General features: G+C 44.7%; 1 protein-coding gene across 5 annotated transcripts in view; it reads right to left on the bottom strand.

Moving 5' to 3' along the window:
- EPB41L5 (erythrocyte membrane protein band 4.1 like 5) overlaps positions 1-12,351 on the bottom strand; it is a 165,602-nt gene that overhangs the window by 75,802 nt on the left and 77,449 nt on the right. For all 5 annotated transcript variants that reach the window (XR_003759811.1, XM_029065634.1, XM_029065626.1 and 2 more), the window contains exons 10-14: positions 11,676-11,764; positions 9,983-10,052; positions 5,545-5,714; positions 3,184-3,290; positions 2,091-2,118 (exon numbers count right to left, since the gene is read on the bottom strand). Coding sequence is in view for 4 of the 5 variants with exons in the window: in XM_029065634.1 (XP_028921467.1) it covers positions 2,091-2,118; positions 3,184-3,290; positions 5,545-5,714; positions 9,983-10,052; positions 11,676-11,764 (464 nt within the window). In the remaining variant the exon portion in view is untranslated. The remainder of the gene's footprint in view (positions 1-2,090; positions 2,119-3,183; positions 3,291-5,544; positions 5,715-9,982; positions 10,053-11,675; positions 11,765-12,351) is intronic.

The following is a 12,351-nucleotide window of genomic DNA, read 5'->3' on the forward strand; positions in this document are numbered from 1 at the left end:
AATAATGAGCTGTTTCTCCCCCAGCCCCAACCTCTTTTTCAAAATGAAAATAAGGTTTAAGTCATTTCACCCGATAGGCTTTACTTTTCATTGTGGCTTCTCATTCCTGTTTCTCTGACGAGTTGTACTTTTTCAGTCTAAAAAATGTACCTCGGCAGTTCGTTGAATGGTGTGGCTTGGATAATAATAACAGCAACAACAATAATCATAAAAAGAATAATTACAGTGCTTTTTCAGCACTTACTAGGTACCATGCACTGAACTAAATGCTGGGGTAGGTACAAGATAATCAGGTTAGACACAATCCATGTCCCACATGGGGATCACAGTCTCAGTCACAGGGAGTAGGATTGAGTCCCCATTTTACAGATGAGTAAACTGTGGTACAGTGAAGTGAAGTAACATGCCCAAGGTCATAGAGAAGACAGGTGGCAGAGCCAGGATTAAAACCCGGGACCTCTGACTTCCAGGCCTGTACTTCTTCTACTAGGCCACTCTGCTTCCTTTGGATAAAATAATAATATTGAAAATAATCATAATAGTAATGAATGCGCTATTTATTAAGCATTTGGTTCGTGACAAGTACTGTTACTAAGCACTGGGGTAAATGCAAGATAATCACTTTAAGTAGGAGAGAGTACAGGTATTGAATCCTCAACGTGCACCTGAGGGAACTGTGGCTCAGGGAAGAGACTTGTCCAAGGTCATATAGCTGGTAAGTGATGGAGCCAGGATCAGAACCCACGAATGGGGGGGTGCTCAGGTAGACCATCAGACCGTACATCCAAATTAGGTAGGAAGGAGTTTAAAGCAATGGCCCCCAGGTACCTTTAAATTTTTTAAGCTCTGGCCTTTAAAGAATTTTGGCTTGGGTATGAATTTAAGTATGAGGCCAAAGCAATGTTTGCCTAGAACTAGGAGATCCAGTTATGTTGACCTTAGCCCCACGGACAAACAGTTCCTGGGAACAACAGCTCAGCCATCGGAGTAGCAGAAAGCCTCAACCGGTTGCCTTGCCTTACCTTTTGAGGAGACAGAGACCTTGCTAAGAATCCTTAGGGGGAATTTATATGGAATGATGGTCCATTCCCCTGATTTTACTAGCCCTTTCCCCATTTCCCAGGGAGATCTCTGAGCGGAAAACTCCTTCACCCTGTAGGCTGTATGCTCTGAGCAGGGATCACGTTTTCCAAGACTATTGGACTGCACTTCCCCAATCACTTAGTATCGTGCTCTGAACACAGTAAGTGCTCAGTAAATGCCACTGGTTGATTATTTACCTGTAAGGGAAGAATTGGCCCTTGTAGTCAGTCTGTCAACTGTACTTACTGTGCGCTGAGCACTGTAATGAGTGCTTGGGAGAGTACAATACAATGACAAACAGATACATTCCCTGCCTACACTGAGCTTACAGTTTGGGCTGATCCAGATATATCAGTTTGTTGAGTTTCCTTACTCATTAATGGTATTTACTGAGAGTTTTCTGTTTTCTACTGTTTTACGTTAAGTATCCAAATTCGACTGGACATCTTTTAGACTGTGAGCCCGTTGTGGGCAGGGGTTGTCTCTATTTGTTGCTGAACTGTATTTTCCAAGTGCTTAGTTCAGTGCTCTGCACACTGTAAGTGCTCAATAAATACAACTGAATGAATGAATCCATTACGATTCCTTAAGGTTTTGGGGTTTTTTTATGGTATTCTTAGGCACTTACTATGTGCCAGGCACTGTGCTAAACACTAGGATAGACACAAGATAATCAGGTTAGACACAGTCCCTGACCCACATGGGACTCACAGTATAAGGAGGAGGATTTAATCCCTATTTTACAGATGAGGTAACTGAGGACCAGAAAAGTTAATGACTTGCCTAAGGCCATACAGCAGACAAATTATGGAGACTGGATTAGAACCCAGGTCCTCTGACTCCCTGGCCCACATTCTTTCCACTAGGCCACACTGCTTCTGACTGCTGCTTCTATCTTCTAACTAAAGTCTGATGCAACCGTATTTCTCCATCACTCGGTCTCCATGGCAGCACCCTCCAATTCCAAACTCAACTGCTGAAAGGAAAACTGAGAGGTCACTGCTCACCTGGCTTCTTCCAGTTTAGCTGCGTTTGCTGCAAAAGATAAAAAACCAAAAAAAAAAAAACCAGAGACAGTCAGTATCCAATCAGCCTCATTATCAGTACAGCATTTTCCTGCCCATCAAAATGAAATCATTTGCAATCATTCCCTTTGAAAACAAGAACTAGATCAAGCATTAAGAAACTCCATCGATAAACGAAGCAGGCTCAATCTCAACCCCTTGCCTCCCTGCCCCACCAGACACAAATAGGAGGAGCAGCACGGCAGAGTGGATAGAGCAAGGGCCTGTGATTCGGGTCATGGGTTTTAATCTGGGCTCTACCACCTGTCTTCTGTGACTTTGGGCACGTCACTTCACTTCTTGGTGCCTCAATTACTGCATTTGTAAAATGGGGATTGAGACTGTGAGCCTCACATGGGATAGGGACGGTGTCCAATTTAATCTGCTTATATCCACCCCAGGGCTTAGTACAGTGCCTGGTACATAGTAAGCACTTAACAAAAACCATCGTTATTATTATTACAATCCTAAAGACTATAAACTCCTTGAGGACAGGGATTGCATCTACTAACTCTGTGGTAGTGTACCTATCCAACTGCTTAGTATTATACTTTGCACATAGTAAGGGCTCAATAAATACGACTGATTGATCGATCCAGGTCTCAGAGGGAACACCACTGGCAAGGTTGAGAGAGCGTGCTAGCCATTAATCCCTTAATCAATTCCACTGGTGCCCGTTTTTGGTCCTGAAACTCTGGTTTCTGATGGGAGGCTTCATGGTCACCCTCTCCAACTTCATGGGTGAGTGGACCTCCCTCAGAGAGGCCCAGGGCACAGCCCATCATAACGGAAGGCTATTTCGGGGATAACAGGACACAATCAAAATCGTTTGCCCACATGCAGATTTTAAATCAACGCAATGAACCGAAAAGGCTCCACGGTGGTAGCAATCAATCAATGGTGCTGAGTGCTTACTGTGTGCAGAGCACTGTACTAAGCGCATGGAAGAGTACATAACAAGAGTTGGTAGACACGTTCCCTGAACACAAGGAGCTTACAGTCTAGAGGACACCACGGAACCATGGTAACCTCTCACCTCTCATCTGTAGAGTCCGCCGGGAATACCGTTTGCTGGGTCTTCTTTCAAAGGAGGTCGACCGTCTTGCTTTGTTGGTTTTTGTGGTTTGATACTCAGTTTTCCCACTAAAATGAAGGAAGGTAAATTAAGGAGCCTGATGACATTAGATTCTTCGTTCAGAAAGACACAATACAAGCAACTAAGATAGTCTTTAGTTTCAAGATAATTTCAGTCAAGCATTTGTGCTTAATTAACTACCAAACTTCACCCTACAGTCAACTTGTTTAAACCTCAGTGCCGAAACAATCCTGAATAGAGAAGAAGTGAGGCTTAGAGGATAGAGCCTGGGCATCAAGAGTACTTGGGCTCTAATCCTGGACCCTGCTGCTTGTCTGCTGCGTGACCTTGGGTAAGTCACTTCACTTTTCTGGGTTTTAGTTCCCTCATCTGTAAAATGGTGTATTCAGACTTTGAGCTCCATGTGGGACAGGGACCATGCCCAACCCAATTTGCTTGTATCCTCCACAGTGCTCAGTACAGTGCTTGGCACATAGTATGCACTTAAATTACACTATTATTATTATTATTATTACTAGTCCATTGGGGGCCAATAAGCCAACAAGTTGGAAGCCTCCACTGCACTCATTTTCCTAAGGGTTGACACTTTACACAAATCTCAGGGCTCAATCCCTGGGAATAGGCTCGACCAAAGACTCAGATGTGGAGGAGACAAGCTTTGTGCTAAGGGTTTCGAACAGTGCTCTGCATACAGTAAGCTCTTCATAAATGTGATTGAATATGACTGAAGGAATGCTCCAGCAGTGATAATAAAAATAACCATTGTGGCACTTCTTAAGTGCTGGGATAGGTACAGGCTAATCAAGTTGGACAACATTCCTATTCTTGCAGGGCTCCCCAATTTAAGTAGGAGGGAGAACAGGGAATGAATCCCTAATTTATAAATGAGGAAACTGAGGCACTTAGAAGTTAGGGGACTTGCCTGACGTCACACGGCAGGCAAGTGGCAGAGCCGGGATCAGGACCCAGGTCCCTCTAATAATGATATTAATAATGATGATGGTATTTGTTATGCACTTACTATGTGCCAAGCACCATTCTAAGTGCTGGGGTGGATATAAGGTAATCAGGTTGTCCTGCTAGGAGCTCACAGACTTAATCCCCATGTTAAAGATGAGGTACCAGGCATAGAGAAGTTAAGTCGCTTACCCAAAGTCACACAGCAGACAAGTGGCGGAGCCAGGATTAGAACCCACATCCTCCGACTCCCAAGCTCGGGATCTTTCCACTAAACCACGTTGCTTCTCTCCCAGGCCTGTGCTCTTTGGGCTAAACCACACTGCCTCTCTATTTTGTTTTGCTGCTGATGTTTTTGCTGTACCACTCAGAGACAATTAGAGGCCCTGCAGACCCTCTGCCCCATCACATCTTTCCAGCACTAGATGCAAGAGAAAGGGCGGTGTACAAACTAGATTCCTACCACCACTGCTTTCTTTTTCACAGTTCTGTAATACATTTCAGATTAAACATTTCAGATTAAACTTTTCAGAACAAGGAAATAAATGGTTTTCTCTCTCTTCCTCTTCAATGAACTCAAAGGAGGAAACATTAAACCACAGTTCTTTTATTAAGTGCACAATAAATATGGCCGCGGTTGATAGTTTGATTACAGGACCGGAGCCCCCACAGAAAGTGAAAAGTAGGGTTCTTAAATCCCTAGGAACAGCATGGCCTAATGGATGCAGAATGGGGCTCGGAGTCAGAGGACCTGGGTTCTAGTTCTGGTTGTACCCCTTGCCAGCTGTGTGACCTTGGGCAAGTCACTTCACTTCTCTGTGCCCCAGCTTCCTCATCTGTGAAATGGGTACGAAACACCTGTTTTCCTTTCAATTTAGATTGTGACCCCTGTTGGAGACTGGGACCGTATCTGCCTTATCTTGTACCTTCTCCAGTGCTTATAACAGTGTTTGACACATAGTAAGTACTTAATAAATGCCACAATTATTTTTACTAAAATGGAGAAACAATATCTGTCCTCCCCACAATTTAGACTGCAGCCCTAGGTGGGACAGGGACTGTGTTCAACCTGATTAACACGTGTCTACATCAACGCTTACAACGGTGCTTGACACATAGTAAATGCTCAACAAATACCAAAATATTGATAATAGCTATTTCGATGGGTATTTCATCTGATTCTAATAATATCTTCAAAGCTGTTTGTAGCCTTCTGATTCTTCTACCTGCTCCTAAACAAAAATCAGAGCTACGAAATAAATCCCATTTTCTACATTCTGGCTTTCCACTCCCACCGAGGTGATGCAGGAGCGAGAACGTGAGCGGACGGAGCAGAAACCGGACCTGTATCTGAACCGCGATCCCAGTCGGATAAACCCGGACCGACTGGAGCTCTTCTGGACTGGCCCCCGGAGGCGGAAGAAAGCATGATGCTCCACGGCACATTTCCACAAGTGTTTGCACGCTTTTGGATGCTCCAGCCTAAAGACAAACGTGTGCTCCTGCTCTTTGCCCTGGAAACAAAATGATAAATCAACTTGAGTGATTACCGGGAGGGCTCTGAATCTGGATGCCGAATTGCAAACTTTAACCCAGGAAGTAGCCATCTGTGATAAATTTGGTTTCATCCCAAGCTTCTGTTGGCCAAATTTACCATCGTGACTATGCCATTCTGGGCCAGTGTGAGATCGACCTCCTGCCAAGAGTTTTTCCATCACTTCAAGTAGAGAGTTCTTACTTAGACCAGACGCTTAACAAAACTATGCTTGGCACAGATGGCTGAACGAGAAGGACCACTTGTGTCCAGTGGTCAAAGGCTAAATAGAAATATGCCTTCTCTCAATCACACTGTTTGGGATGGGCTATTTTTGCTACAGATAAATTTTTACACTCACATAGCTGCTTTGTTCGTTTTCTACAGTCATTTCTTAATGGAGAAACATGGCCTGGGATGTTTTAAGATCCTAATTGAGAAGGGGAAGTCAGTCAGTAAATACGATTGACTGACTGAAGGGGGAAGAACAAAGCAAACCCTGTCTTGCCCCCAGGAACCCGATATAAGATGAAGTCACTTTGATGACCAGAACAACAAAAACAGTTTTCACACATTACCAAGACAACTTTCAATCATAAGCTTTTTGTGGGCAAGGATCACGTCTACCTCCTCTATTGTACTGTACCCTCTCAATGATGATAATAATAATGATGGTATTTGTTAAGCACTTACTATGTGCCAAGCCCTGTTCTAAGTACTGAGCACATAATATTGTGCCCCATACACCTTAAAGCACTTGAGAGCTCTGTCCAACTGCAAAAGTCCAGAGTTCCATTTTCTCTAAGGCAAGCCAGCCAACAAGTCTGCAAAGCCCCTAATTTAGAGAACTACTAAGTCAGTTTGGTTTTGTACAGAATGCCATATCATACATATATCAGTATCGAGGCACCACTCTCCACCCCAACATCCCCACTCTGGCCTCCAGCTCTCTCTCTCTTTCTCCCGGTGCCCCACGGGAGGAGAGAAAATGCCATCTGCAGGTCGGAGAAATCGCCTCTTGGCCCTGGGGTGGCCTACAGCCTACTGTGGGCAGGGTACGTGTTTGTTAAATTGTACTCTCCCAAGGGCTTAGTTCAGGGCTCTGCACACAGTAAGCGCTCAATAAATACGATTGAATGAATGAATACAGCAACTCCTACCTCTCCTCAAGTACGGGGCATTGGTGGCGCAGAAGGGACAAGAAGTAGGGGAAGTGAGGGGGGCGCAAGCGGGGAAGGCCTCTAGAGAAAACGTGATTTTAATAATGGGTTTGAAGGTGGGGAGACTGGTGATCTGTATAAGAAGAAGGACGGAGTTGCAGGCCAGAGGAAGGATGTGGGCAAGGGAACGGCAGTGAGAGAGATGAGATGGAGGTACAGCGAGTTCAGAGACGTATATGCATGTGGGGGCCAATACCAGGCAACTTGATTTCAAATTCTACCTCCACTTTAAAAAGGAAGTGGTGGAAAAATAAAACAGCTACTAACCGAGCTGCTAATAAAGAGCAAAAATGGTTGAAAATTTCAGTTTCATTTTTTCTCCTGCTCATCCTCTCTTGGACGAGTGAGCGGGGAAAGATAAAAGAGCAGGAGGGAGAGCCAACCGGCTAACACCAAGCTGAGGTCTGTTCTGAATTAAGGCAAATGAAATTACTTGTAGATGGTTCTGAGTTTTGTGGCCATCTGCCCAGACCTGCATCTCTTTGGCTGTCACGCTTGCTCCTTAATATGATTTGCAAGTCATGGCTTGGTACTTGCAATCAACCAATCAATCAATGGCATTTATTGAGCATTTGGTGTGCGTAGACCACTGAACTAAATGCTTGAGAGAATACAATACAACAGAATTGAGAGACACTTCCACACCCACTATGAGCTTTCTACCTGGGGGGGAGACAGACATTAAAATAATTACAAGTACATACAGATAATTGTGGTGGGGCTGAGGGTGGGATGAATATCCAGTGCTTAGAAGTTAAGGTGCAACTGGTGAGGCAGAAGGGAGAGGAAGTAGGGGAAATGGGGGCTTAGACGGGGAAGGCCGCTTGGACAAGACGTCATTTTATTAAACCTTTGAAGGTGAAGAGTGGTACTTTGTATATGAAGCGGGAGGGGGTTCCAGGCCAGATGGAGGACATGGACAAGGAGATGGGAGTGAGAGAGACGAGATCGAGGTACAGTGAGTAAGTTGGCATTAATCAGTCAGTCGTATTTACTGAACGTTTATTGCATTGTACTTTCCCAAGTGCTTAGTATAGTGCTCTGCACACAGTAAGTGCTCAATAAATATGATTGAATGAATAAATGAATACAGAGCACTGTACTAAGCACTTGTTTGAGTTCAATTTAACAGACACATGCCCTGCCCATGATGACCTTACAATCTAAAGGGGGACACAGACATTAATATACATAAATAAGATTACAGATAGGTATATGAAGTGCTGTGTGATGGTGGGGGTGATGAATAAAAGGAGCAAATCAGAGTGAAGTGCATGGGAGGAGACAAGCTGATTGAGTGCTTTAAAGCTAACGGTAAGGAGTTTCTGTTAGATGTGGAGGTGGATGGGCCACCACTGAAGCGTTCTGAGGAGCGGGGAGACATGGACTGAACATTATTTTAGAAACAATCTGGGCAGCTGAGTGAAGTAAGGACTGGAGTGAGGAGAGACAAGAGGTAGGGAGATCAACCAAGAAAATTGCTGCAGTAGTCAAGGTGGGATATAAGTACTTGGATGAGCATGGCAGTTCAGATGTAAAGGAAAGGGAAGGTTTTAGGGATGTTGTGAAGGTAGAACTGACAGGATTTTGCAACACTGAAAATGTAGGTTGAATGAGAAATGAATTGAAGTTAATGCCAAGGATATGGGCTTGTGATATAGGGAGGACAGTGGCGCTGTCTACAGTAATGGGAAAGACAGTGTAAAGACAAGGTTTATGTGGGAAGATGAGGACTTCTGTTTTGCTCGGCGGAACATCCAAGTAGAGCTGTCTGCACACAGTAAGTGCTTAATAAATACAACTGAATGAAAGAATGAGGAAATACGAAACTTCAGAGAAGGAGAGAAGTCAGGGGTGGAGTTGGTCTGGCAGATCTGGGAATCATCCAGATAGAGAAAGCAGTTGAAGCCGTGGGAATGAATGTGTTCTCCAAGGGAGTGGGTGTAGACGGAGAGCAGGGGGGGACCCACAACTGAGTCTAACGAATTTGAAGGTTTTAAATACAGAGTATGAATACTTCAAAGTCAGTGAACCAGAAACAAGACCACTAATCTAGGCTCAAAAAATAATCAAAATGCACAACATACCTCAAAACTCCTGAATAGGCTAAGAGGAGCAGTGCTAATGACAAGTCTCACTTTAAGAACTAAATTGCTAACTCTCCACTCATTCTTCCAACTATCATTTCAGATCATTTGTTCTAGAAGCAAATGAACCTCAGATTCTCCAAAACCTCAAATGGAGCTTTGGGGTGGCTTAAGAAAACGTGTCCTTCTCCCTACCCATCAACCAAAAAAGTGACTTTGCTCTTAAAGAAAGGTAAATTGCTGCCTGGACAATTCCCCTCTCATCCAGCAAAGGAAAAATTACAAATATACATGTAGTCACTGTCACTATTTGGGATTTCATAACACTCCACAGTAAAAAGATTTCCCGATGAATCCTTGCAACGCAGTGTCCTCGTTAAAGAGAAAATTATTTCCGAACTGCACGATTTAGTGGTGGATTGTATTCAGGGGAATTGGTTGGTTCTGGTGCCGAAAATGGCTCCCTCTCCACAAAGACAGATATTTCAGAAACATCTGGGTGTCTCTATCATATGCCAAGATCAACTGATAACTCTGATACACTTGGGGAGAGGGAATTGGGGGAATAAGAAGGTTGGGAAGCTGAAACTCCAAGAATGGAGAAAGTCTTCCTGTTGAAGAAAACCAGACAAGAAATCTCCTACTGTTTAGTCATTTTCTCTTTACTGATAGAAGCCACTTAAATAAGTCATCCTGGGCATCTCACAGAAAAAGCCCTGAATTGGGGGTCAATGGGCAGTTATAGAATCTCCGCTGGAGGATGTTAGATGGCGACAATCTTTCTGGGGTGGCTCATGATCATTTCTGCCTTGGGCTTGATGGAGAGTATTAACTAACTTCTCAAGCTTGGTTTCGGCCTTAGTACAGTATATCCAACAGAGAGACATCCGCTTCTAAGTGGAGCTGAAGAAAAAGTAAACCTGCTAATAGTTTTCTCCTACCTGCTCATCATCCTCTACAACGACCAGAGTTAGCTTGTTCTTCTTGAAGTCCAATCGGGTTATCTTAGGCCTACAAATAATACCGGAAGAATAAACAGATTAGAAATGTGTAAAGACTCTAAGAGTCTGGGAGTCAACATTGTAAAATTCCACCCATGGCTAATAATTGGGATATTTGTTAAGCACTTATTATGTGTTTAGCACTGTACTAAGCACTTGGATAGATACAAGATCAACAAGTACCACAGGGAGCTCACTGTATGTAGGAGAGAACAGGTACTGAATCCCCATTTTGCAGATGAGGGAGCAGAGGCATAGAGAAGTTGTATCTTGTCCAAGGTCACTCAGCAGGCCCATGCTCTTTCCACTAGGCCATGCGGCTTCTCCACAGCTATTCGAATTTTGGGACTGTCAGTAGGTGTCCAATGTTTGAAATTAACTATGTTCAAGTTTCATGAAGATCACATCCACTCCCATCCTGTTTGTGGGATGAGCAAATACCACAAAACAGCCTTTAACTTCATTGTGTGAAATGTCCCCATATTGTGAGGTTTACTTGCTATCTATCTTGCTCAATTCTTGGGCATTAAAGAATACCAGGGCTGTTAGATGGCAGCTTGAGCAGCCCTGTCTAACTGGGTCCCAAATTTAGCAAGTTCAATGGGAACACCAGTGTGTCAGACCCTTCCACCAGGATCTAAAGGCGGCAGTGGAGAGGGCTGGGGGCAAGGGAGGGGAACCTGTACCAAGATGTGGAACCCCTTTTTTTTTAATGGCATCTGTTGAGCACTTACTATGTGCCAGGCACTGTTCTAAGAATTGGGGTAGGTAAAAGCTAATCAGGTTGGACACAGTCCCCGTCCCACATGGAGCTCCCAGTCAATCCCCATTTTATAAATGAGGTAACTGGGGCCCAGAGAAGTGAAGTGACTTGCCCACTCAGCAGACAAGTGGCAGAGCCAGAATTAGAACCCAGGTCCTTCCGACTCCCAGGCCTTTGCTTGTTTGGTTGGGCTGGGGTGGTTGCTCAGAGCAAGATGGTGGAGGGCGGTGAGCCTGTCCCAGGGTTGGGATGGTAAGGGTGTGGTGAGTCAGGAAATGTGCACCTTCACTGGGCTCAGCGGGAATTTTCTCTGCCCTTCCGTTCCTACTGAACTTGTTTAGTGCGGGACTTAGTTTGGCAGACCTGGCAGGGACTGACACACCTCCACGGGGCCTCCGGTTTGCTCCAGGTGGTAGCCGCCCTTGGCAAGGGCTACTGCTGGTCCTGGAGTAGGGCTCGAGAGGCCGTTGGTGGCCCTAATGGCTTAGAAGCAACTAATGCTAAGCCTCTTCCTTCACCCTCAGTTCCTTTACCAATCAAATCAGGTAGTGTAGTCTACTGGAGAGCTCATGGGGATTCATCTAGTTTCCACGGGCCTGTCGTGTGATCTCGTGATAAAATTCCTGTCAACTACGTCTTAGATTGTGAGCCCTTTGTGGGACATTATGTACCTACCCTAGTGTTTAACATGGAATTTGGCACCTAGAGCTTAAATACCATGATAATAATCACAATGATGATAATAACACCACAAATAACAATAGTAACAATAACCCAGCCATGGCCCCTGAAAAACATTCAGTACTGTAACCCCCCAAAGGAAAACAGAATGGAGGAAATGATTTAAACTTCCATCACAATCGTACTTACCAGAAAAATAATCCAATTTTGGTTTCTCCTTCAAACACGAGAACGCCGGTTGGGGTTAGTCCAAGGCTATAATCATTCCCATCTCGGGCCTATTTAACAGAAATCGATTCCGATTTTATTTAGCTGCTACGTATCCCATCAAGCACCAGTATAGGAAACACTGCTAAATGCTGGCAGGGGACCTTCAGGGCCCACTGCATAAGGGAGAAGCTGCCCCTTTCCCAGACCATGGAAACTCCCAGTAGCCCCTGATCCAGTGGGAGCCCTCTCCGGCTCCGGTTATTACACCCGACTTTCAGGACACCCTCCACCACGCCACCCAGACTCCCATCAGCCCTGGCTGCCGTGGCCTGTGAGGGACACAAGCAGTGACCGGGTGAGGTCTTCTCAACTTTTAGACTCCTGAAAAGGTCACCACTTGGGGCCACAGCTGTGACTTCGGTGACTGCTGGTCTGAGCTGTGAGGAGCTGGAAATCCTGCTGTGCCTTTTACTTTTATCATCATCTTCATCTTTTCTATTTTGCTTTGTCTATCCTTATGTGTCAATCAACAACCCTCTCCCCTGCAAGGCCCTTGAGCAAGGGACTGTGTTAGAATATCAACTGTGTACTTCATCCTGAGAACTTAGTATGGTCTTGTCGTCTTATGCTGTCGGACACCTCTCTCCCAGGAAGC

The sequence above is a fragment of the Ornithorhynchus anatinus genome, chromosome 1 (assembly GCF_004115215.2).
Source record: "Ornithorhynchus anatinus isolate Pmale09 chromosome 1, mOrnAna1.pri.v4, whole genome shotgun sequence".
Classification (NCBI taxonomy): domain Eukaryota; kingdom Metazoa; phylum Chordata; class Mammalia; order Monotremata; family Ornithorhynchidae; genus Ornithorhynchus; species Ornithorhynchus anatinus.